Source organism: Oncorhynchus masou, chromosome 2 (assembly GCF_036934945.1).
Source record: "Oncorhynchus masou masou isolate Uvic2021 chromosome 2, UVic_Omas_1.1, whole genome shotgun sequence".
Taxonomy (NCBI): domain Eukaryota; kingdom Metazoa; phylum Chordata; class Actinopteri; order Salmoniformes; family Salmonidae; genus Oncorhynchus; species Oncorhynchus masou.
This window is the reverse complement of record NC_088213.1, coordinates 20,887,341-20,914,734: the sequence shown is the minus strand read 5'-3', so window position 1 is coordinate 20,914,734 and position 27,394 is coordinate 20,887,341. Positions and strand designations below refer to the sequence as shown.

The 27,394-nt window shown below is 48.5% G+C and overlaps 1 protein-coding gene across 1 annotated transcript in view; it reads left to right on the top strand.

The window, feature by feature from the left end:
- Positions 1 to 27,394, top strand: part of LOC135552760 (unconventional myosin-Va-like) — a 96,809-nt gene that overhangs the window by 37,150 nt on the left and 32,265 nt on the right. Inside the window, exons 9-19 of the mRNA XM_064984588.1 lie at positions 1,537 to 1,618; positions 15,380 to 15,487; positions 18,550 to 18,656; positions 18,929 to 19,194; positions 19,372 to 19,453; positions 20,589 to 20,729; positions 20,886 to 21,011; positions 21,234 to 21,317; positions 24,574 to 24,726; positions 26,592 to 26,689; positions 27,077 to 27,272. Coding sequence (XP_064840660.1) covers positions 1,537 to 1,618; positions 15,380 to 15,487; positions 18,550 to 18,656; positions 18,929 to 19,194; positions 19,372 to 19,453; positions 20,589 to 20,729; positions 20,886 to 21,011; positions 21,234 to 21,317; positions 24,574 to 24,726; positions 26,592 to 26,689; positions 27,077 to 27,272 — 1,443 coding nt within the window. The remainder of the gene's footprint in view (positions 1 to 1,536; positions 1,619 to 15,379; positions 15,488 to 18,549; positions 18,657 to 18,928; positions 19,195 to 19,371; positions 19,454 to 20,588; positions 20,730 to 20,885; positions 21,012 to 21,233; positions 21,318 to 24,573; positions 24,727 to 26,591; positions 26,690 to 27,076; positions 27,273 to 27,394) is intronic.

The following is a 27,394-nucleotide window of genomic DNA, read 5'->3' as shown; positions in this document are numbered from 1 at the left end:
AGTGTGGGATGAGAGACACTCCCCCTCTCTTTCCACAGCACTGTGTGTAGTGTGGGATGAGAGACACTCTACCTCTCTTTCCACAGCACTGTGTGTAGTGTGGGATGAGAGACACTCCCCCTCTCTTTCCACAGCACTGTGTGTGTAGTGTGGGATGAGAGACACTCCCCTCTCTTTCCACAGCACTGTGTGTAGTGTGGGATGAGAGACACTCTCCCTCTCTTTCCACAGCACTGTGTGTAGTGTGGGATGAGAGACACTCCCCCTCTCTTTCCACAGCACTGTGTGTGTAGTGTGGGATGAGAGACACTCCCCCTCTCTTTCCACAGCACTGTGTGTGTAGTGTGGGATGAGAGACACTCCCCCTCTCTTTCCACAGCACTGTGTGTGTAGTGTGTGATGAGAGACACTCCCCCTCTCTTTCCACAGCACTGTGTGTGTAGTGTGTGATGAGACACTCCCCCTCTCTTTCCACAGCACTGTGTGTGTAGTGTGGAATGCTAGCCATACAGTGCTGTGTGTGTGTGTGTGTGTGTGTGTGTGTGTGTGTGTGTGTGTGTGTGTGTGTGTGTGTGTGTGTGTGTGTGTGTGTGTGTGTGTGTGTGTGTGTGTGTGTGTGTGTGTGTGTGTGTGTGTGTGTGGGTGGGCAGGGAGTGTCTCTCTCAAGAAGTTCAATATTTAGCAGTGACTTCCTCCTCCACCCAGTTCAGGAAAACACAGCCAGACCACAAACACCAGTCATCTGTTCACATTCCTTCTTTTTACCTGGCGGTCTCTCTTTACCTCTGCTAAGTCCACCTGTCTCCTCCTTTCTCTCTCTGTCCCTCACTCACTCACACATATTCATATATATGTCCTCTTCTGTCTGTGTCTTTCCTCCTCTTCTACCCAGGTCAGGAAACACAGGAGACCAAACACATTCCTTTACTTCTGTTCTGTCCTTCCTTCCATGTCCAGCTCATTGCTGATAAGAGCCTATTGAATAGTCATCCTTCCTTTTTCCATCTCCCTCTAGCTCTCGTTCTCTCTCGTTCTTTCCCTCTTTCTCTTTTTTCTCTGTGTGGATCTGATCCAGGTCACACTGCTGAGACGAGTCAGGAATGTGCACAACTTAGAAAGTGTACACACACACACACACACACACACACACACACACACACACACACACACACACACACACACACACACACACACACACACACACACACACACACACAGACAGACACACGGAGAGAGATACACAAAAACACACAGGCGTATTGAGATGAGGATAGTGGAGTACAGCATGTCTTCCCAGACTTGAGGAAGCTGCTGTGGGTCCTGTGCTGCAACACACATTCCCCACATACCTTTCTGCAACAGCACCTGGGTGTGTGTGTCTTAGTCTGTGGTGGAAATGTTGCAACATTAAAACTACACCAGATTCTAAACAGCATGACAGTGTTCTCTTGTATGTACACAACACTGGAATCTCCTGGCTGTATAGAACATACACTACCTGAAACTGCCTGACTGTGTGTGTGTCTGTCTGTGCAGGCGGATGAGGAGAGGAACTATCATATCTTCTACCAGCTGTGTGCGTCCTCCCATCTACCAGAGTTCAAGAATCTGAAGCTAGGTAAGACACAAACACTCTCCATTGGATGGTTGGACGGTTCCTAAGCTATTTGTTCATTGATTAGCCTGACAACCCATCCACATGCATGGCTCCGCCCACTAGCGTTTCTTCTCCACCACAAGTCTGGATTTGCTTTCCTTCCTCAATACATAGAATGTGAACACATTCTAACCGTTCTGATTGGTCCCGGAAACCAATGGGTTTAGCCCAGTGTTCATGAATCATGTCATTGGCTTTGATACGATCCAATCGGTGATGAATTTGTTTTGTACAACGCCCTTCATTTTGAAGTCAGCACAAGCAACTTCTGGGATGGCAGTTTGACTGAATGGCTTTGAGGTGTGTATACCACCTCAGTCATCGGCTTCATCAATATGTGCATCGACGACGTCGTCCCCACAGTGACCGTACGTACAAATCCCAACCAGAAGCCTTGGATTACAGGCAACATCCACATCGAGCTAAAAGCTAGAGCTGCCGCTTTCAAGGAGCGGGACACTAATCCGGACGCCTATAAGAAATCCCACTATGCCCTCAAACAAACCATCCAACAAGCAAAGCATCAATACAGGATTAAGATTGGGTCCTACTACACTGGCTCTGATGCTCGTCGGATGTGGCAGGCTTGAAAACTATCACGCACTACAAAGGGAAACCCAGACGCGAGCCTACCAGACGAGCTAAATGCCTTTTTATGCTCGCTTCGAGGCAAGCAACACTGAAACATGCACGAGAGCACCAGATGTTCTGGTTGACTGTGTGATAATGCTCTCGGTGCCGATGTGAGCAAGACCTTTAAACAGGTCAACATTCACAAAGCCGTGAGGCCAGATGGATTACCAGAGCATGTACTCAAAGCATGCGCAGACCAACTGGCAAGTGTCTTCATTGACATGTTCAACCTCTCCCTGTCCGAGTCTGTAATACATGCATGTTTCAAACAGACCACCATACTCCCTGTGCCAAAGGAAGCAAAGGTAACCTGCCTAAATGATTACCGCCCCGTAGCACTCATGTTGGTAGCCATGAAGTGCTTTGAAAAGCTGGTCATGGCTCACATCAACAGCATTCTTCCGGATACCCTAAACCCACTCCAATTCCCATACCGCCCCAACAGATCCACAGATGACGCAATCTCAATCGCACTCCACACTGCCCTTTCCCACCTGGACAAAAGGAACACCTATGTGAGAATGCTGTTCATTGACTATAGCTCAGCGTTCAACACAATAGTGCCCACGAAGCTCATCACTAAGCTAAGTACCCTGGGACTAAACACCTCCCTCTGCAACTGGATCCTGGACTTCCTGACGGACCGCCACCAGGTGGTAAGGGTAGGCAACAACATATCTGCCACACTGATCCTCAACACTGGGGCCCCTCAGGAGTGTATACGTAGTCCCCTCCTGTACTACCTGTTCACCCACAACTGCGTGGCCAAACACGACTCCAACACCATCATTAAGTTTGCTGACGACACAACAGTGGTAGACCTGATCACCGACAACGATGAGACGGCCTATAGGGAGGAGGTCAGACCTGGCAGTGTGGTGCCAGGACAACAACCTCTCCCTCAATGTGAGCAAGACACAGGAGATGATCGTGGACTACAAGAAAAGGTGGGCCGAACAGGCCCCATTAACGGGGCTGTAGTGGAGTCGGTAGAAAGTTTGAAGTTTCCATCCCCAACAAACTATCCTGGTCCAAACACACCAAGTGAAACGGGTATGACAAAACCTTTTCCCCTGCCAGGAGACTGAAAAGATTTTGCATGGGTCCCCAGATCCTCACAAGGTTCTACAGCTGCACCATCAAGAGCATCCTGTATGGTTGCATCCCCGTATGGCAACTGCTCAGCATCTGATCTCAAGACGCTACAAGAGGGTAGTGCGTACGGCCCAGTACATCACTGGGGCCAAGCTTCCTGCAATCCAGGACCGGTATTAAATCAAATCCAATTATATTAGTCACATGCGCCATATACAACAGGTGTGTGAAATGCTTACTTACGAGCCCCTAACCGACAATGCAGTTAAAGAAATACAGATAAGAATAAGAGATAAAAGTAACAAGTAACTAAAGAGGAACAGTAAAGAACAACAATATATACAGGGGGAGCCGGTACAGAGTCGATGTGGAGACTATATACAGGGGGGAGCCGGTACAGAGTCGATGTGGAGACTATATACAGGGGGGTGCCAGTACAGAGTCAATGTGGAGACTATATACAGGGGGGTGCCAGTACAGAGTCAATGTGGAGGCTATATACAGGGGGGAGCCGGTGCAGAATCAATGTGGAGGGTATATTTACAGAGGGGTGCCGGTACAGAGTCAATGTGGAGACTATATACGGGGGGAGCCGGTACACAGTCAATGTGGAGACTATATACAAGGGGGAGCCGGTACAGAGTCAATGTGGAGACTATATACAGGGGGTACCAGTACAATGTGGAGACTATATACAGGGGGTACCAGTACCGAGTCAATGTGGAGACTATATACAGGGGGTACCAGTACAGAGACAATGTGGAGACTATATACAGGGAGTACCAGTACAGAGTCAATGTGGAGACTATATACAGGGGGGATCCGGTACAGAGTCAATGTGTAGACTATATACAGGGGGTACCAGTACAGAGACAATGTGGAGACTATATACAGGGGGGAGCCGGTACAGAATCAATGTGGAGACTATATACAGGGGGGTGCCGGTACGGAGTCAATGTGGAGGCTATATACAGGGGGGAGCCGGTACAGAGTCAATGTGGAGACTATATACAGGGGGGAGCCGGTACAGAGTCAATGTGGAGACTATATACAGGGGGGTGCTGGTACAGAGTCAATGTGGAGGCTATATACAGGGAGGTGCCGGTACACAGTCAATGTGGAGACTATATACAGGGGTGAGCCGGTACAGAGTCAATGTGGAGACTATATACAGGGGGTACCAGTACAGAGACAATGTGGAGACTATATACAGGGGGGAGCCGGTACAGAATCAATGTGGAGACTATATACAGGGGGGTGCCGGTACGGAGTCAATGTGGAGGCTATATACAGGGGGAGCCGGTACAGAGTCAATGTGGAGACTATATACAGGGGGGAGCCGGTACAGAGTCAATGTGGAGACTATATACAGGGGGGTGCTGGTACAGAGTCAATGTGGAGGCTATATACAGGGAGGTGCCGGTACACAGTCAATGTGGAGACTATATACAGGGGTGAGCCGGTACAGAGTCAATGTGGAGACTATATACAGGGGGTACCAGTACAGAGACAATGTGGAGACTATATACAGGGGGGAGCCGGTACAGAGTCAATGTGGAGACTATATACAGGGGGTACCAGTACAGAGACAATGTGGAGACTATATACAGGGAGTACCAGTACAGAGTCAATGTGGAGACTATATACAGGGGGAGCCGGTACAGAATCAATGTGGAGACTATATACAGGGGGGTGCCGGTACGGAGTCAAATTGGAGACTATATACGGGGGGGAGCCGGTCCAGAGTCAATGTGGAGACTATATACAGGGGGTGCTGGTACAGAGTCAATGTGGAGGCTATATACAGGGTGTACCGGTACACAGTCAATGTGGAGACTATATACGGGGGGGTGCCGGTACAGAGTCAATGTGGAGACTATATACGGGGGGAGCCGGTACAGAGTCAATGTGGAGGCTATTTACAGGGTGTACCGGTACACAGTCAATGTGGAGGCTATATACAGGGTGTACCGGTACACAGTCAATGTGGAGACTATATACAGGGGGGTGCCGGTACAGAGTCAATGTGGAGACTATATACGGGGGGAGCCGGTACAGAGTCAATGTGGAGGCTATTTACAGGGTGTACCGGTACACAGTCAATGTGGAGGCTATATACAGGGGGGTGCCGGTACACAGTCAATGTGGAGACTATATACAGGGGGGAGCCGGTACAGAGTCAATGTGGAGACTATATACAGGGGGGATCCGGTACAGAGTCAATGTGGAGACTATATACAGGGGGTACCAGTACCGAGTCAATGTGGAGACTATATACAAGGGGTACCAGTACAGAGAAAATGTGGAGACTATATACAGGGAGTACCAGTACAGAGTCAATGTGGAGACTATATACAGGGGGAGGCCGGTACGGAGTCAATGTGGAGACTATATACGGGGGGAGCCGGTACACAGTCAATGTGGAGACTATATACAGGGGGGAGCCGGTACACAGTCAATGTGGAGACTATATACAGGGGGAGCCGGTACAGAGTCAATGTGGAGACTATATACAGGGGGAGCCGGAACAGAGTCAATGTGGAGGCTATATACAGGGGAGAGCCGGTACACAGTCAATGTGGAGACTATATACAGGGGGGTACCGGTACACAGTCAATGTGGAGACTATATACAGGGGGGTACCGGTACACAGTCAATGTGGAGACTATATACAGGGGGGTGCCGGTACAGAATCGATGTGGAGGGTATATTTACAGAGGGGTGCCGGTACAGAGTCAATGTGGAGACTATATACAGGGGGGAGCCGGTACAGAGTCAATGTGGAGACTATATACAGGGGGTACCAGTACAGAGACAATGTGGAGACTATATACGGGGAGTACCAGTACAGAGTCAATGTGGAGACTATATACAGGGGGGAGCCGGTACAGAATCAATGTGGAGACTATATACAGGGAGTTGCCGGTACACAGGCAATGTGGAGACTATATACAGGGGGGTGCCGGTACAGAGCCAATGTGGAGACTATATACAGAGGGGAGCCGGTACAGAGTCAATGTGGAGACTATATACAGGGGGTACCAGTACAGAGACAATGTGGAGACTATATACAGGGAGGTGCCGGTACGGAGTCAATTTGGAGGGTATATTTACAGAGGGGTGCTGGTACACAGTCAATGTGGAGACTATATACAGGGGGGTGCCGGTACAGGGCCAATGTGGAGACTTAATAAACGGTGGGGAGCCGGGTACAGAGTCAATGTGGAGAATATATACAGGGGGTACCAGTACCGAGTCAATGTGGAGACTATATACAGGGGGTACCAGTACCGAGTCAATGTGGAGACTATATACAGGGGGTACCAGTACAGAGTCAATGTGGAGACTATATACATGGGGGACCAGTACAGAGTCAATGTGGAGACTATATACAGGGGGGAGCCGGTACAGAGTCAATGTGGAGACTATATACAGGGGGTACCAGTACAGAGACAATGTGGAGACTATATACGGGGAGTACCAGTACAGAGTCAATGTGGAGACTATATACAGGGGGGAGCCGGTACAGAATCAATGTGGAGACTATATACAGGGAGTTGCCGGTACAGAGACAATGTGGAGACTATATACAGGGAGGTGCCGGTACGGAGTCAATTTGGAGGGTATATTTACAGAGGGGTGCCGGTACACAGTCAATGTGGAGACTATATACAAGGGGGTGCCGGTACAGGGCCAATGTGGAGACTTAATAAACGGTGGGGAGCCGGGTACAGAGTCAATGTGGAGAATATATACAGGGGGTACCAGTACCGAGTCAATGTGGAGACTATATACAGGGGGTACCAGTACCGAGTCAATGTGGAGACTATATACAGGGGGTACCAGTACAGAGTCAATGTGGAGACTATATACATGGGGGACCAGTACAGAGTCAATGTGGTGACTATATACAGGGGGTACCAGTACAGAGTCAATGTGGTGACTATATACAGGGGGTACCAGTTCAGAGTCAATGTGGAGAATATATACAGGGGGTACCAGTACCGAGTCAATGTGGAGACTATATACAGGGGGTACCAGTACCGAGTCAATGTGGAGACTATATACAGGGGGTACCAGTACAGAGTCAATGTGGAGAATATATACAAGGGGTACCAGTACCGAGTCAATGTGGAGACTATATACAGGGGGGTGCCGGTACAGAGTCAATGTGGAGACTATATACGGGGGGAGCCGGTACAGAGTCAATGTGGAGACTATATACAGGGGGTGCTGGTACAGAGTCAATGTGGAGGCTATATACAGGGTGTACCGGTACACAGTCAATATGGAGACTATATACAGGGGGGTGCCGGTACAGAGTCAATGTGGAGACTATATACGGGGGCAGCCGGTACAGAGTCAATGTGGAGGCTATTTACAGGGTGTACCAGTACAGAGACAATGTGGAGACTATATACGGGGAGTACCAGTACAGAGTCAATGTGGAGACTATATACAGGGGGGAGCCGGTACAGAATCAATGTGGAGACTATATACAGGGAGTTGCCGGTACACAGGCAATGTGGAGACTATATACAGGGGGGTGCCGGTACAGAGCCAATGTGGAGACTATATACAGAGGGGAGCCGGTACAGAGTCAATGTGGAGACTATATACAGGGGGTACCAGTACAGAGACAATGTGGAGACTATATACAGGGAGTACCAGTACAGAGTCAATGTGGAGGCTATTTACAGGGTGTACCGGTACACAGTCAATGTGGAGGCTATATACAGGGGGGTGCCGGTACACAGTCAATGTGGAGACTATATACAGGGGGGAGCCGGTACAGAGTCAATGTGGAGACTATATACAGGGGGGTACCGGTACACAGTCAATGTGGAGACTATATACAGGGGGGTTCCCGTACAGAGTCAATGTGGAGACTATATACAGGGGGGTACCGGTACAGAGTCAATGTGGATACTATATACAGGGGGGTACCGGTACACAGTCAATGTGGAGACTATATACAGGGGGGAGCCGGTACAGAGTCAATGTGGAGACTATATACAGGGGGCTACCGGTACAGAGTCAATGTTGGAGACTATATACAGGGGGGTACCGGTACACAGTCAATGTGGAGACTATATACAGGGGGGTGCCGGTACAGAATCGATGTGGAGGGTATATTTACAGAGGGGTGCCGGTACAGAGTCAGTGTGTGGGGGCACCGGTTAGTTGAGGTAGTATGTACATGTAGGTAGAGTTAATTAAGATGACTCTACCTACATAGGCGGTGTCAGAGGAAAGCCCATAACATTGTTAAAGACTCCAGTCACCAAAGTCATAGACTTTCTCTCCTACCGCACGGCAAACGGTACCGGAGCACCAAGTCTATGACCAAAAGGCTCCTTAACAGCTTCTTCCCCCGAGCCATTAGACTGCTGAACAACTAATCAAATGGCCACCGGATTATTACATTGACCCCCCCATTTGTCTTGTACCTATACTCACTGTTTATTATCTATGCATAGTCACTTCCCCCTTACCTACATGTACAAGTGACCTCTAACCTGTACCCCCACACACACTGACTCAGCACCGGTGCCCCCTGTATATAACCTCCACACTGACTCAGTACCGGTGCCCCCTGTATATAACCTCCACACTGACTCAGCACCGGTGCCCCCTGTATATAACCTCCACACTGACTCAGTACCGGTGCCCCCTGTATATAACCTCCACACTGACTCAGCACCGGTGCCCCCTGTATATAACCTCCACACTGACTCAGTACCGGTGCCCCCTGTATATAACCTCCACACTGACTCAGCACCGGTGCCCCCTGTATATAACCTCCACATTGACTCAGCACCGGTGCCCCTGTATATAACCTCCACACTGACTCAGTACCGGTGCCCCCTGTATATAACCTCCACACTGACTCAGCACCGGTGCCCCTGTATATAACCTCCACACTGACTCAGCACCGGTGCCCCCTGTATATAACCTCCACACTGACTCAGTACCGGTGCCCCCTGTATATAACCTCCACACTGACTCAGCACCGGTGCCCCCTGTATATAACCTCCACATTGACTCAGCACCGGTGCCCCCTGTATATAACCTCCACACTGACTCAGTACCGGTGCCCCCTGTATATAACCTCCACACTGACTCAGCACCGGTGCCCCTGTATATAACCTCCACACTGACTCAGTACCGGTGCCCCCTGTATATAACCTCCACACTGACTCAGTACCGGTGCCCCCTGTATATAACCTCCACACTGACTCAGTACCGGTGCCCCCTGTATATAACCTCCACACTGACTCAGCACCGGTGCCCCCGGTATATAACCTCCACACTGACTCAGCACCGGTGCCCCCTGTATATAACCTCCACACTGACTCAGCACCGGTGCCCCCTGTATATAACCTCCACACTGACTCAGCACCGGTGCCCCCTGTATATAACCTCCACACTGACTCAGCACCGGTGCCCCCTGTATATAACCTCCACACTGACTCAGCACCGGTGCCCCCTGTATATAACCTCCACACTGACTCAGTACCGGTGCCCCCTGTACATAACCTCCACACTGACTCAGTACCGGTGCCCCCTGTATATAACCTCCACACTGACTCAGTACCGGTGCCCCCTGTATATAACCTCCACACTGACTCAGCACCGGTGCCCCCTGTATATAACCTCCACACTGACTCAGCACCGGTGCCCCCTGTATATAACCTCCACACTGACTCAGTACCGGTGCCCCCTGTATATAACCTCCACACTGACTCAGCACCGGTGCCCCCTGTATATAACCTCCACATTGACTCAGCACCGGTGCCCCCTGTATATAACCTCCACACTGACTCAGTACCGGTGCCCCCTGTATATAACCTCCACACTGACTCAGCACCGGTGCCCCCTGTATATAACCTCCACACTGACTCAGTACCGGTGCCCCCTGTATATAACCTCCACACTGACTCAGTACCGGTGCCCCTGTATATAACCTCCACACTGACTCAGTACCGGTGCCCCCTGTATATAACCTCCACACTGACTCAGCACCGGTGCCCCGGTATATAACCTCCACACTGACTCAGCACCGGTGCCCCCTGTATATAACCTCCACACTGACTCAGCACCGGTGCCCCCTGTATATAACCTCCACACTGACTCAGCACCGGTGCCCCCTGTATATAACCTCCACACTGACTCAGCACCGGTGCCCCCTGTATATAACCTCCACACTGACTCAGTACCGGTGCCCCCTGTATATAACCTCCACACTGACTCAGCACCGGTGCCCCCTGTATATAACCTCCACACTGACTCAGCACCGGTGCCCCTGTATATAACCTCCACACTGACTCAGCACCGGTGCCCCCTGTATATAACCTCCACACTGACTCAGCACCGGTGCCCCTGTATATAACCTCCACACTGACTCAGCACCGGTGCCCCCTGTATATAACCTCCACACTGACTCAGCACCGGTGCCCCCTGTATATAACCTCCACACTGACTCAGCACCGGTGCCCCCTGTATATAACCTCCACACTGACTCAGCACCGGTGCCCCCTGTATATAACCTCCACACTGACTCAGCACCGGTGCCCCCTGTATATAACCTCCACACTGACTCAGCACCGGTGCCCCTGTATATAACCTCCACACTGACTCAGCACCGGTGCCCCCTGTATATAACCTCCACACTGACTCAGCACCAGTGCCCCCTGTATATAACCTCCACACTGACTCAGTACCGGTGCCCCCTGTATATAACCTCCACACTGACTCAGCACCGGTGCCCCCTGTATATAACCTCCACACTGACTCAGTACCGGTGCCCCCTGTATATAACCTCCACACTGACTCAGCACCGGTGCCCCTGTATATAACCTCCACACTGACTCAGTACCGGTGCCCCCTGTATATAACCTCCACACTGACTCAGTACCGGTGCCCCTGTATATAACCTCCACACTGACTCAGTACCGGTGCCCCCTGTATATAACCTCCACACTGACTCAGTACCGGTGCCCCCTGTATATAACCTCCATACTGACTCAGCACCGGTGCCCCCTGTATATAACCTCCACACTGACTCAGCACCGGTGCCCCCTGTATATAACCTCCACACTGACTCAGCACCGGTGCCCCCTGTATATAACCTCCACACTGACTCAGTACCGGTGCCCCCTGTATAGAGCCTCGTTATTCTTGTGTTCATTTTTTTATCATGTTTTACCTTAGTTTATTTGGTGAATATTTTCTTAACTCTTCTTGAACTGCCCTGTTGGTTGAGGACTTGTCAGTTAGCATTTCACCGTAAGGTCTACACTGTTGGTTGAGGACTTGTCAGTTAGCATTTCACCGTAAGGTCTATACTGTTGGTTGAGGACTTGTCAGTTAGCATTTCACCGTAAGGTCTACACTGTTGGTTGAGGACTTGTCAGTTAGCATTTCACCGTAAGGTCTACACTGTTGGTTGAGGACTTGTCAGTTAGCATTTCACCGTAAGGTCTACACTGTTGGTTGAGGACTTGTCAGTTAGCATTTCACCGTAAGGTCTACACTGTTGGTTGAGGACTTGTCAGTTAGCATTTCACCGTAAGGTCTACACTGTTGGTTGAGGACTTGTCAGTTAGCATTTCACCGTAAGGTCTACACTGTTGGTTGAGGACTTGTCAGTTAGCATTTCACCGTAAGGTCTACACTGTTGGTTGAGGACTTGTCAGTTAGCATTTCACCGTAAGGTCTACACTGTTGGTTGAGGACTTGTCAGTTAGCATTTCACCGTAAGGTCTACACTGTTGGTTGAGGACTTGTCAGTTAGCATTTCACCGTAAGGTCTACACTGTTGGTTGAGGACTTGTCAGTTAGCATTTCACCGTAAGGTCTACACTGTTGGTTGAGGACTTGTCAGTTAGCATTTCACCGTAAGGTCTACACTGTTGGTTGAGGACTTGTCAGTTAGCATTTCACCGTAAGGTCTACACTGTTGGTTGAAGACTTGTCAGTTAGCATTTCACCGTAAGGTCTACACTGTTGGTTGAGGACTTGTCAGTTAGCATTTCACCGTAAGGTCTGCACTGTTGGTTGAGGACTTGTCAGTTAGCATTTCACCGTAAGGTCTATACTGTTGGTTGAGGACTTGTCAGTTAGCATTTCACCGTAAGGTCTACACTGTTGGTTGAGGACTTGTCAGTTAGCATTTCACCGTAAGGTCTACACTGTTGGTTGAGGACTTGTCAGTTAGCATTTCACCGTAAGGTCTATACTGTTGGTTGAGGACTTGTCAGTTAGCATTTCACCGTAAGGTCTACACTGTTGGTTGAGGACTTGTCAGTTAACATTTCACCGTAAGGTCTACACTGTTGGTTGAGGACTTGTCAGTTAGCATTTCACCGTAAGGTCTGCACTGTTGGTTGAGGACTTTCAGTTAGCATTTCACCGTAAGGTCTGCACTGTTGGTTGAGGACTTGTCAGTTAGCATTTCACCGTAAGGTCTACACTGTTGGTTGAGGACTTGTCAGTTAGCATTTCACCGTAAGGTCTACACTGTTGGTTGAGGACTTGTCAGTTAGCATTTCACCGTAAGGTCTACACTGTTGGTTGAGGACTTGTCAGTTAGCATTTCACCGTAAGGTCTACACTGTTGGTTGAGGACTTGTCAGTTAGCATTTCACCGTAAGGTCTACACTGTTGGTTGAGGACTTGTCAGTTAGCATTTCACCATAAGGTCTACACTGTTGGTTGAGGACTTGTCAGTTAGCATTTCACCGTAAGGTCTACACTGTTGGTTGAGGACTTGTCAGTTAGCATTTCACCGTAAGGTCTACACTGTTGGTTGAGGACTTGTCAGTTAGCATTTCACCGTAAGGTCTACACTGTTGGTTGAGGACTTGTCAGTTAGCATTTCACCGTAAGGTCTACACTGTTGGTTGAGGACTTGTCAGTTAGCATTTCACCGTAAGGTCTACACTGTTGGTTGAGGACTTGTCAGTTAGCATTTCACCGTAAGGTCTACACTGTTGGTTGAGGACTTGTCAGTTAGCATTTCACCGTAAGGTCTACACTGTTGGTTGAAGACTTGTCAGTTAGCATTTCACCGTAAGGTCTACACTGTTGGTTGAGGACTTGTCAGTTAGCATTTCACCGTAAGGTCTACACTGTTGGTTGAGGACTTTCAGTTAGCATTTCACCGTAAGGTCTACACTGTTGGTTGAGGACTTTCAGTTAGCATTTCACCGTAAGGTCTACACTGTTGGTTGAGGACTTGTCAGTTAGCATTTCACCGTAAGGTCTACACTGTTGGTTGAGGACTTGTCAGTTAGCATTTCACCGTAAGGTCTACACTTGTTGTATTCGGCGCATGTGACAAAAAAAGGTTTGATTTGAAGCAATTGGTAGGGCAGTGGAATTAAATTCAGGATCAGTCGTCAGGCAATTTATTGAATTCAATAAATGACACATGGATCATTAAAAATGGCACCCAGTCATTCTCCGTGATCGTTGACAACCATATTAGATCATATAGGTGAGATGTGTATGAGGGGTAGAGGAAGTAGTATAGTGTATTTGTGAACAGAAATGTGAGGACAGACCTCAGCCATATTGAGTCATACTAACTACAGTAGAGCTCCTGTTAGATCAGAGGTCATGTTGTGGGTGTGAGGTGCCCAGCTGCCCGCAGAGATGGACTGAGGTAGAGATCATGTTAGCTCTCACACACACACCTGACATTCCTTCTCACTGCTAGGTAATATATACACACACACCTGGCATTCCTTCTCACTGCTAGGTAATATATACACACACACCTGACATTCCTTCTCACTGCTAGGTAATATATACACACACACCTGACATTCCTTCTCACTGCTAGGTAATATATACACACACACCTGACATTCCTTCTCACTGCTAGGTAATATATACACACACACCTGACATTCCTTCTCACTGCTAGGTAATATATACACACACACCTGACATTCCTTCTCACTGCTAGGTAATATATACACACACACCTGACATTCCTTCTCACTGCTAGGTAATATATACACACACACCTGACATTCCTTCTCACTGCTAGGTAATATATACACACACACCTGACATTCCTTCTCACTGCTAGGTAATATATACACACACACCTGACATTCCTTCTCACTGCTAGGTAATATATACACACACACCTGACATTCCTTCTCACGGCTAGGTAATATATACACACACACCTGACATTCCTTCTCACTGCTAGGTAATATATTCACACACACCTGACATTCCTTCTCACTGCTTGGTAATATATACACACACACCTGACATTCCTTCTCACTGCTAGGTAATATATACACACACACCTGACATTCCTTCTCACAGCTAGGTAATATATACACACACACCTGACATTCCTTCTCACTGCTAGGTAATATATACACACACACCTGTTAGCTCTCTCCCTGGGTGTTTCTCCTCAAAATATTCCTTAATTCCACCTGTGAACACACACACTCACACTTCATCTGCTGTTAGACACACTTCATCTCTGCCACACACACAAACACACATTGCCCTAGTCTCTCTCAGCTGGCCTCTTGGCAGAGAGACACCCCCAGAATGGAGGTGATGTCACGGTGATATCAGCCCTGAGATGCCAGGTAACAGGCGATGGTTGCTTTAGTCTAGAGAAAGCTTTGTCTTGTGTGTGTGTGTGTGTGCACAGTTTATGCGAGCACGTATTAGTAAGAGTATTCAATGTGTCACACCCACATCAGGTCAGGATGTGGCCCTGTGTGATCCCAGTGACCCTAATGTAGCAGTACTCTCCTGGGCAGCTGCTCTAAACAGTTGAATAGAATACTTTCTATAGGCTGATTTTGTGTGTGTGTGTGTGTGTGTGTGTGTGTGTGTGTGTGTGTGTGTGTGTGTGTGTGTGTGTGTGTGTGTGTGTGTGTGTGTGTGTGTGTGTGTGTGTGTGTGTGTGTGTGTGTGTGTGTGTGTGTGTGTGTCCATCCATCTATGCAGGTAGTGCTGATGTCTTCCACTGCACCAATCAGGGCCGGAACCCGGTCATCGATGGAGTCGACGATGCTAAAGAGATGTGCACAACACAACATGCCTTCTCACTGCTAGGTAATATATACACACACACACACACCTGACATGCCTTCTCACTGCTAGGTAATATATACACACACACACACCTGACATGCCTTCTCACTGCTAGGTAATATATACACACACACACACACCTGACTTTCCTTCTCACTGCTAGGTAATATATACACACCTGACATGCCTTCTCACTGCTAGGTAATATATACACACACACACACCTGACATGCCTTCTCACTGCTAGGTAATATATACACACACACACCTGACATGCCTTCTCACTGCTAGGTAATATATACACACACACACACCTGACATGCCTTCTCACTGCTAGGTAATATATACACACGCACACACCTGACATTCCTTCTCACTGCTAGGTAATATATACACACACACACACCTGACATTCCTTCTCACTGCTAGGTAATATATACACACACACACACACCTGACATGCCTTCTCACTGCTAGGTAATATATATACACACACACACACACCTGACATGCCTTCTCACTGCTAGGTAATATATACACACACACACACCTGACATGCCTTCTCACTGCTAGGTAATATATACACACACACACACCTGACTTTCCTTCTCACTGCTAGGTAATATATACACACCTGACATGCCTTCTCACTGCTAGGTAATATATACACACACACACACCTGACATGCCTTCTCACTGCTAGGTAATATATACACACACACACCTGACATTCCTTCTCACTGCTAGGTAATATATACACACACACACACCTGACATTCCTTCTCACTGCTAGGTAATATATACACACACACACACCTGACATTCCTTCTCACTGCTAGGTAATATATACACACCTGACATGCCTTCTCACTGCTAGGTAATATATACACACACACACCTGACATGCCTTCTCACTGCTAGGTAATATATACACACCTGACATGCCTTCTCACTGCTAGGTAATATATACACACACACACACCTGACATGCCTTCTCACTGCTAGGTAATATATACACACACACACACCTGACATTCCTTCTCACTGCTAGGTAATATATACACACACACACACCTGACATGCCTTCTCACTGCTAGGTAATATATACACACACACACACCTGACATGCCTTTTCACTGCTAGGTAATATATACACACACACACACACCTGACATGCCTTCTCACTGCTAGGTAATATATACACACACACACACCTGACTTTCCTTCTCACTGCTAGGTAATATATACACACACACACACCTGACTTTCCTTCTCACTGATAGGTAATATATACATTTACATTTAAGTCATTTAGCAGACGCTCTTATCCAGAGCGACTTACAAATTGGTGAATTCACCTTCTGACATCCAGTGGAACAGCCACTTTACAATAGTGCATCTAAATCATTAAGGGGGGGTGGTGAGAAGGATTACTTATCTTATCCTAGGTATTCCTTGAAGAGGTGGGGTTTCAGGTGTCTCCGGAAGGTGGTGATTGACTCCGCTGTCCTGGCGTCGTGAGGGAGTTTGTTCCACCATTGGGGGCCAGAGCAGCGAACAGTTTTGACTGGGCTGAGCGGGAACTGTACTTCCTCAATGGTAGGGAGGCGAGCAGGCCAGAGGTGGATGAACGCAGTGCCCTTGCTTGGGTGTAGGGCCTGATCAGAGCCTGGAGGTACTGCGGTGCCGTTCCCCTCACAGCTCCGTAGGCAAGCACCATGGTCTTGTAGCGGATGCGAGCTTCAACTGGAAGCCAGTGGAGAGAGCGGAGGAGCGGGGTGACGTGAGAGAACTTGGGAAGGTTGAACACCAGACGGGCTGCGGCGTTCTGGATGAGTTGTAGGGGTTTAATGGCACAGGCAGGGAGCCCAGCCAACAGCGAGTTGCAGTAATCCAGACGGGAGATGACAAGTGCCTGGATTAGGACCTGCGCCGCTTCCTGTGTGAGGCAGGGTCGTACTCTGCGGATGTTGTAGAGCATGAACCTACAGGAACGGGCCACCGCCATGATGTTGGTTGAGAACGACAGGGTGTTGTCCAGGATCACGCCAAGGTTCTTAGCGCTCTGGGAGGAGGACACAATGGAGTTGTCAACCGTGATGGCGAGATCATGGAACGGGCAGTCCTTCCCCGGGAGGAAGAGCAGCTCCGTCTTGCCGAGGTTCAGCTTGAGGTGGTGATCCGTCATCCACACTGATATGTCTGCCAGACATGCAGAGATGCGATTCGCCACCTGGTCATCAGAAGGGGGAAAGGAGAAGATTAATTGTGTGTCGTCTGCATAGCAATGATAGGAGAGACCATGTGAGGTTATGACAGAGCCAAGTGACTTGGTGTATAGCCAGAATAGGAGAGAGCCTAGAACAGAGCCCTGGGGGAAACCAGTGGTGAGAGCGCGTGGCGAGGAGACAGATTCTCGCCACGCCACCTGGTAGGAGCGACCTGTCAGGTAGGACGCAATCCAAGCGTGGGCCGCACACACACACACACCTGACTTTCCTTCTCACTGCTAGGTAATATATACACACACACACACACCTGACATTCCTTCTCACTGCTAGGTAATATATACACACACACACACCTGACATTCCTTCTCACTGCTAGGTAATATATACACACACACACACCTGACATTCCTTCTCACTGCTAGGTAATATATACACACACACACACCTGACTTTCCTTCTCACTGCTAGGTAATATATATACACACACACACCTGACTTTCCTTCTCACTGCTAGGTAATATATACACACACAACTAGGTTTAATTGTTACATACACTGGATAGGTACAGTGAAACGTTCTGTTTTACAGGGTCAGCCATTGTAGTGTTGCGCCCCTGGAGCAAATTAGGGTTTAGAGCCTTGCTTAAGTGAACATAGACAGATTTTCACCTTGTCGACTTGTGTATATTCAAACCAGCTACCTTTTGGGTACTGGACCAATGCTCTAAGCGCTAAGCTACCCTACTGTCCTAGGTCACACACAAACACCACACCACATTTACTCTCAGTCCCATTTGGTTTTTATTGTAGTGTTGATTTTGATAGTATTGTTTTGTGTGTATTTGTGTTCAGGCATCAACGAGTTGAACCAGAAGGGGCTGTTCCAGGTCCTGGCTGCCATCTTACATCTGGGCAACGTGGAGATCAAGGACCGAGACTCTGACAGCAGCATCATACCTGTAAGGAGACACCTCAAACCTCTCTGAACTCTAACCTCTATTATTAAACCTCTGACCTCTCCTAATGATTGACTCTTTCTCAAATCTTCTTGACTCACTTCCTTGCATCCTCTATCCTCACCTCCTTCTAAAAACCCATTGGAGAAGAAGGTCTGAGGGGAGAGACCTTGGACCTTCTCCAAGATGGTTAAGAAGGTTCAAGTAGATGGAAAGAATAGCAGAAAGACTAATTGAGCAATTGATTGACATGACCATGAATCCCTCTCTCTCAGCCCAATAACCGCCACCTGACGGTGTTCTGTGAGCTGATGGGCGTGACCTACCAGGACATGTCTCATTGGCTGTGCCACAAGAAGCTTAAGACAGCCCAGGAGACCTACATCAAGCCCATCCCTCGGCTGCAAGCCTCCAATGCCCGCGACGCGCTCGCCAAACACATCTACGCCAAAGTCTTCAACTGGATTGTGGACCATGTCAACAAATCTCTACGCGCCACCGTCAAACAGCACTCCTTCATAGGAGTCCTGGATATCTATGGGTGGGTGGGTGGGTGGGTGGGTGGGTGGGTGGGTGGGTGTGTGTGTGTGTGTGTGTGTGTGTGTGTGTGTGTGTGTGTGTGTGTGTGTGTGTGTGTGTGTGTGTGTGTGTGTGTGTGTGTGTGTGTGTGTGTGCGTGTGTGTGAGACAGTCACTCTGACCTCTCCTCTGCTCTCCAGGTTTGAGACGTTTGAGATCAACAGTTTTGAACAGTTCTGTATCAACTATGCTAACGAGAAACTGCAACAGCAGTTTAACATGGTGAGTAAACTGTGTGTCCTGTCTGAAACTGAACTTCTGTGTTGCCGTTGTCTAAATAACCCTGTTGGTGTGTAAAGTATTCCAAAATAACAATATAAATTGTTTGATATCTTTGGTTATTGATGCAGAGTAACAATGTGATCCTCTCTCTACATGCTGACCTTCCCTCTCCTCTCTCCTCTCCTTTCCTCTACCCTTTCCTCTCCCCTCCCTTTTCCTCTCCTCTTTCCTTTCCTCTGCCCTCTCCATTCCTCTCTCCTCTCCTTTCCTCTGCCCTCTCCTTTCCTCCGCCCTCTCCTTTCCTCTGCCCTCTCCTTTCCTCTGCCCTCCTTTCCTCTGCCCTCTCCTTTTCTCTGCCCTCTCCTCTCCCCTCCCTTTTCCTCTCCTCTTTCCTTTCCTCTGCCCTCTCCTTTCCTCTCTCCTCTCCTTTCCTCTGCCCTCTCCTTTCCTCTCTCCTCTCCTTTCCTTTCCTCTCTCCTCTCCTTTCCTTTCCTCTGCCCTCTCCTTTCCTCTGCCCTCTCCTTTCCTCTGCCTTCTCCTTTCCTCTCTCCTTTCCTCTCCTCTCCCCTCCCTTTTTCTCTCCCCTCCCTTTCCTCTGCCCTCTCCTTTCCTCTCTCCTCTCCTTTCCTCTGCCCTCTCCATTCCTTTCCTCTGCCCTCTCCTTTCCTCTCTCCTCTCCTTTCCTCTGCCCTCTCCTTTCCTCTCCCCTCCCCTCCCTTTTCCTTTCCTCTCCCCTTTCCTTTCCTCTGCTCTCTCCTTTCCTCTCCTCTCCCCTCCCCCTTCTCCTTTCTTCTCCCCTTTCCACTCCACTCTCCTCTCTTTTCCTCTCCCATCCTCTCCCCTCCCTTTTCCTCTCCCCTCTCCCTTCCCCTCTCATTTTCTCTGCCCTCTCCTTTCCTTTCCCCTCTCCCTTCCCCTCTCATTTTCTCTGCCCTCTCCTTTCCTCTCCCCTCTCCCTTCCCCTCTCATTTTCTCTGCCCTCTCCTTTCCTCTGCCCTCTCCCCTTTCCCTTCCCCTCTCTTCTCTCCTCCTTTCCTTTCCTCTGCCCTCTTCCCTTTCCCCTCTCTTCTCCCCTCCTTTCCACTCCCCTCTCTTCTCTCCTCCTCTCCTTTCCTCTCCCCTCTCCTATCTACAGCATGTGTTCAAGCTGGAGCAGGAGGAGTATTTGAAGGAGCAGATTCCCTGGACTCTGATAGACTTCTATGATAACCAGCCATGTATCAACCTCATAGAGGCCAAGATGGGGGTACTCGACCTGCTGGACGAAGAGTGCAAGGTAGACACACACACACACACACATAATGCAGAGGCACACATGCATGCATACATACATGCATACATACACAAATACGTAATGCAGGGGCGTACACAGACACCCATAACACAGACACATCCAGAGTAACTAGTGTGAACCAGTGTTCTGTGTGTCCAGATGCCTAAAGGTTCAGATGACTCATGGGCCCAGAAGCTGTATAACACCCATCTGAAGACCTGCTCTCTGTTTGAGAAACCTCGCATGTCCAACAAAGCCTTCATCATACAGCACTTCGCTGACAAGGTACTGATCACTGTGTGTTGATGTCTTGGCTGACCCAGTACTGCTGAGTTCTGTTTTAGTCTCAGTGTCCGGTTACAGAGGGCGGGAAGTGAGCAGGTTCACTCTATGAATAAAATTAATGCTGTTCTGATTGATAATCTGAGTCAAAGTTGACATTTTCTGAAAATCACTTTGGATTAAAGTGTCAGCAAAATGACTTTATTTTCTAACTGTTGTGTCCAGGTGCAGTACCAGTGTGATGGCTTTCTGGAGAAGAACAAGGACACAGTGAATGAAGAGCAGATCAATGTCCTGAAGGCCAGCAAGGTGTGTGTCCCTGCCAAACACACACACTGCACGTTCAATGGGTAACACACACACACTGCACGTTCAATGGGTAACACACACACACTGCACGTTCAATGGGTAACACACACACTGCACGTTCAATAATGGGTAACACACACACACTGCACGTTCAATGGGTAACACACACACACTGCACGTTCAATGGGTAACACACACACACTGCACGTTCAATGGGTAACACACACACACTGCACGTTCAATGGGTAACACACACACACTGCACGTTCAATGGGTAACACATATATTTGATGACTTTCTCATTAGTGCGTATGTTTGACAGTCTGTGTTGTCTCACTGAATGACCTCCAACAAGGAACCCAGTGAAGGTCAGGAGAAACAGCACCCTCTGCTGTCTATGTGTTGTAATGATGTGCACACAGTTGGAGACATTTTCTGTCCATCAAATAGGCCTTGCAGTGTGTGTGTGTGTGTGTGTGTGTGTGTGTGTGTGTGTGTGTGTGTGTGTGTGTGTGTGTGTGTGTGTGTGTGTGTGTGTGTGTGTGTGTGTATAAAGACTCACTCTGCCCATTGTTCTGTTGTAGAGGCCAGCAGCAGCAGAGAGGGGTAAGGGTTAAAACACTCCTTTAACCCCTAACACCTTAAACACACACAGGGTTAACTACACTGGAACAATCATCCATGGCAATACTGTGTGCGTGTGTGTATTTTGCCATGGAAACCAGCTTGACTAACAAGTAATGGTGTAGAAGTGATAATGACTCTTTAATGAGAATGAAGCTGTAGAAATCTAGCATTTCAACCCATCATCATGGTTCTGTGTGTGTTTGTGTCGATAATAAACACACATTCCTTCTGTGCCTCCCATCAGCAAAGAGACTGCTCAGTCATGTGTTCTGCTGTCTGAGCCGTCAGACATTGTGCCGTGTCTATGGTCTGATGCCGTGTCTGATCCCGTGTCTGGTCCCGTGGTCATTACAAACAGCCTTGGTCAGCAGACACCATGACACCTACCCTGCCTGTGCTGATGGCCCTTTGATTTGGATTTCTACTTTTATATCAATTATACTTTTAATATGTTTTAGATGTGTGTAATTATTTTCAATTCCTAGGTTTCTTTCATTTTTGTTTAATCTTTATTTTGTCATTGTTTGTTTTTCATCTGTTTTCCATGTGTCTGTCCCGTCATGACAACAACCGTTAAACAGCTAAAGGTAAACATGCTGCCCTCCTCATTTCTTTCTGTCTCAACCTTCTAACCCACACCATTCATTCTTCCTCACCGTGGTCTCACAATAGTTCAAATGGCACTGAAGGAGGTGGGGAGGGTGAGGCTGAACGGACGCTGCAGAACTGGAGACGAACGGGGGGGGGGGGCTGCACTGCCCTCTCCCCATTTATATCTTAACCAACCATAATACAGAGAACACAATAACCAATCGCTTTCTCCTTGAACCGGAACATGTACAATGTTCTTTGTTGTCATTTTAGATAGAAAGGATGGTATGAATAAGCCAGATACCATGTTAACAATGCAAACTATTAGCTTAGCAAGTTTGTGGCGTAACTGTCTGTTGGCTGCTGTTACCTTTTTATTTATACAAGTCATGTACAGTGGGGCAAAAAAGTATTTAGTCAGCCACCAATTGTGCAAGTTCTCCCACTTAAAAAGATGAGAGAGGCCTGTAATTTTCATCATAGGTACACTTCAACTATGACAGACAAAATGAGAAAAACAATCCAGAAAATCACATTGTAGGATTTTTTATGAATTTATTTGCAAATTATGGTGGAACATAAGTATTTGGTCAACTACAAACAAGCAAGATTTCTGGCTCTCACAGACCTGTAATTTCTTCTTTAAGAGGCTCCTCTGTCCTCCACTCGTTACCTGTATTAATGGCACCTGTTTGAACTTGTTATCAGTATAAAAGACACCTGTCCACAACCTGAAACAGTCACACTCCAAACTCCACTATGGCCAAGACCAAAGAGCTGTCAAAGGACACCAGAAACAAAATTGTAGACCTGCACCAGGCTGGGAAGACTGAATCTGCAATAGGTAAGCAGCTTGGTTTGAAGAAATCAACTGTGGGAGCAATTATTAGGAAATGGAAGACATACAAGACCACTGATAATCTCTCTCGATCTGGGGCTCCACGCAAGATCTCACCCGTGGGGTCTAAATGATCACAAGAACAGTGAGCAAAACTCCCAGAACCACACGGGGGGACCTAGTGAATGACCTGCAGAGAGCTGGGACCAAAGTAACAAAGCCTACCATCAGTAACACACTACGCTGCCAGGGACTCAAATCTTGCAGTGCCAGACGTGTCCCCCTGCTTAAGCCAGTACATGTCCAGGCCCGTCTGAAGTTTGCTAGAGAGCATTTGGATGATCCAGAAGAAGATTGTGAGAATGTCATATGGTCAGATGAAACCAAAATATAACTTTTTGGTAAAAACTCAACTCGTCGTGTTTGGAGGAGAAAGAATGCTGAGTTGCATCCAAAGACCACCATACCTACTGTGAAGCATGGGGGTGGAAACATAATGCTTTGGGGCTGTTTTTCTGCAAAGGGACCAGGACGACTGATCCGTGTAAAGGAAAGAATGAATGGGGCCATGTATCGTGAGATTTTGAGTGAAAACCTCCATCCATCAGCAAGGGCATTGAAGATGAAACGTGGCTGGGTCTTTCAGCATGACAATGATCCCAAATACACCGTCCGGGCAATGAAGGAGTGGCTTCGTAAGAAGCATTTCAAGGTCCTGGAGTGGCCTAGCCAGTCTCCAGATCTCAACCCCATAGAACATCTTTGGAGGGAGTTGAAAGTCCCAAAACATCACTGCTCTAGAGGAGATCTGCATGGAGGAATGGGCCAAAATATCAGCAACAGTGTGTGGAAACCTTGTGAAGACTTACAGAAAACGTTTGACCTCTGTCATTGCCAACAAAGGGTATATAACAAAGTATTGAGATATACTTTTGTTATTGACCAAATACTTATTTTCCACCATAATTTGCAAATAAATTCATTAAAAATCCTACAATGTGATTTTCTGGATTTTTTTCTTCTAATTTTTTTTCCGTCATAGTTGAAGTGTACCTATGATGAAAATCACAGGCCTCTCTCATCTTTTTAAGTGGGAGAACTTGCACAATTGGTGGCTGACTAAATACTTTTTTGCCCCACTGTATATATATGTGTGTCAATTAAGAACAGTGTTTCATTTACAATAATGTGTGTGTGTAGTTGGACTTGCTAGTGGAGCTGTTTCAGGATGAGGAGAAAGTGACCAGTCCAACAGGGACCGCTCCAGGAGGTCGAACACGACTCAGCGTCAAACCAAAAGAGGTCAGATCTGGAGCAAGCAGCAAGGAGCACAAGAAGACTGTTGGCTGCCAGGTAGACTGATCATAGACACACACCTACGGACACTCAGAACAGGGTTGGGACTTGCCAATCAGAGTCAGAACAGCTGAAATGTAAAAGTGAAGGACTTGAATAATCTCCTCTCTTTACTCTTTCTCCTCTGTCTCTCTCCCACTCTCCTCTGTCTCTGTCCTCTCTCCTCTGTCTCTGTCCTCTCGCCTCTGTCTCTGTCCTCTCTTCTCCCTCTCTCCTCTGTCTCTGTCCTCTCTTCTCCCACTCTGTCTTTGTCCTCTCTCTTCCCTCTCTCCTCTGTCTCTGTCTCTCCTCCCTCTGTCCTCTCTCCTCCATCTCTGTCCCCTCTTCTCCCTCTCTCCTCTGTCTCTGTCCCCTCTTCTCCCTCTCTCCTCTGTCTCTGTCCCCTCTTCTCCCTCTCTCCTCTGTCTCTGTCCCCTCTTCTCCCTCTCTCCTCTGTCTCTGTCCCCTCTTCTCCCTCTCTCCTCTGTCTCTGTCCCCTCTTCTCCCTCTCTCCTCTGTATCTGTCCCCTCTTCTCCATTTCTCCTCTGTCTCTGTCTCTCCTCCCTCTGTCCTCTCTCCTCTGTCTCTGTCCCCTCTTCTCCCTCTCTCCTCTGTCTCTGTCCCCTCTTCTCCCTCTCTCCTCTGTCTCTGTCCCCTCTTCTCCCACTCTCCTCTGTCTCTGTCCCCTCTTCTCCCTCTCTCCTCTGTCTCTGTCCCCTCTTCTCCCACTCTCCTCTGTCTCTGTCCCCTCTTCTCCCTCTCTCCTCTGTCTCTGTCCCCTCTTCTCCCTCTCTCCTCTGTCTCTGTCCCCTCTTCTCCCTCTCTCCTCTGTCTCTGTCCCCTCTTCTCCCACTCTCCTCTGTCTCTGTCCCCTCTTCTCCCTCTCTCCTCTGTCTCTGTCCCCTCTTCTCCCACTCTCCTCTGTCTCTGTCCTCTCTTCTCCCTCTCTCCTCTGTCTCTGTCCCCTCTTCTCCCTCTCTCCTCTGTCTCTGTCCTCTCTCCTCTGTCTCTGTCCTCTCTTCTCCCTCTCTCCTCTGTCTCTGTCCTCTCCCCTCTGTCTCTGTCCTCTCTCCTCCCTCTGTCCTCTCTCTGTCCTCTCTTCTCCCTCTCTCCTCTATCTCTGTCGTCTCTCCTCCCTCTCTCCTCTATCTCTGTCGTCTCTCCTCCCTCTCTCCTCTGTCTCTGTCGTCTCTCCTCCCTCTCTCCTCTGTCTCTGTCCTCTCTCCTTCCTCTCTCCTCTGTCTCTGTCCTCTCTCCTCCCTCAATCCTCTGTCTGTCCTCTCTCCTCCCTCTGTCTCTGTCCCCTCTTCTCCCTCTCTCCTCTGTATCTGTCCTCTCTTCTCCCTCTCTCCTCTGTCTCTGTCCTCTCTTCTCCCTCTCTCCTCTGTCTCTGTCCTCTCTCCTTCCTCTCTCCTCTGTCTCTGTCCTCTCTCCTCCCTCAACCCTCTGTCTGTCCTCTCTCCTCCCTCTGTCTCTGCCCTCTCTTCTCCCTCTCTCCTCTGTCTCTGTCCTCTCTTCTCCCTCTCTCCTCTGTCTCTGTCCTCTCTTCTCCCTCTCTCCTCTGTCTCTCCTCTCTTCTCCCTCTCTCCTCTGTCTCTGTCCTCTCTTCTCCCTCTCTCCTCTCCCTCTCTCCTCTGTCTCTGTCCTCTCTTCTCCCTCTCTCCTCTTCTCCCTCTCTCCTCTCTTCTCCCTCTCTCCTCTGTCTCTCCTCTCTCTGTCCTCTCTTCTCCCTCTCTCCTCTGTCTCTGTCCTCTCTTCTCCCTCTCTCCTCTCTTCTCCCTCTCTCTTCTCCCTCTCTCCTCTGTCTCTCTGTCCTCTCTTCTCCCTCTCTCCTCTCTTCTCCCTCTCTCCTCTCTTCTCCCTCTCTCCTCTCCTCCTGTAGTTCCGGAACTCTCTGGCTATGTTGATGGAGACTCTGAATGCAACCACTCCTCACTATGTTCGCTGCATCAAGCCCAACGACCTCAAGTTCCCCTTCACGTAAGTATCTGCATGCTTCTCTATGGTTAAGTTGCCATAGTACCATCTGACTTGGCAAGATGATGTTAGGTGAATGGAATTGTGACATTCACCTAACATTCCACTCTAACATTAGTGGAATGTTGTCTTTAAGTTTGACCCTAATGTTAGGTGTACGTTGTCTTTAGGTTGAGCTTAATGTTGTGCTTGGGTCTGACCCTAACGTTAGGTGAATGTTGTCTTTAGGTTTGACCCTAACGTTAGGTGAATGTTGTCTTTAGGTTTGACCCTAACATTAGTGAATGTTGTCTTTAAGTTTGACCCTAATGTTAGGTGTACGTTGTCTTTAGGTTGAGCTTATTGTTGTGCTTGGGTCTGACCCTAACGTTAGGTGAATGTTGTCTTTAGGTTTGACCCTAAGCGAGCGGTGCAGCAGCTCAGAGCCTGTGGTGTTCTGGAGACCATCCGTATCTCAGCCGCAGGCTTCCCATCCAGATGGACCTACCAGGAGTTCTTCAGTCGTTACCGGGTTCTGATGAAGCAGAAGGACGTCCTGTCGGACAGGAGGCTGACCTGTAGGAACGTCCTGGAGAAACTGGTGCAGGTATGAGTGGTCAGGGGTTAGAGGTCAGGCCTGTTTGAGGTCAACTACATTGCAATCAGACTGTGCATAATCAAAGATCTACACATCACTTTCCGTCCCAACTATTTATGTCAGAGATGGTC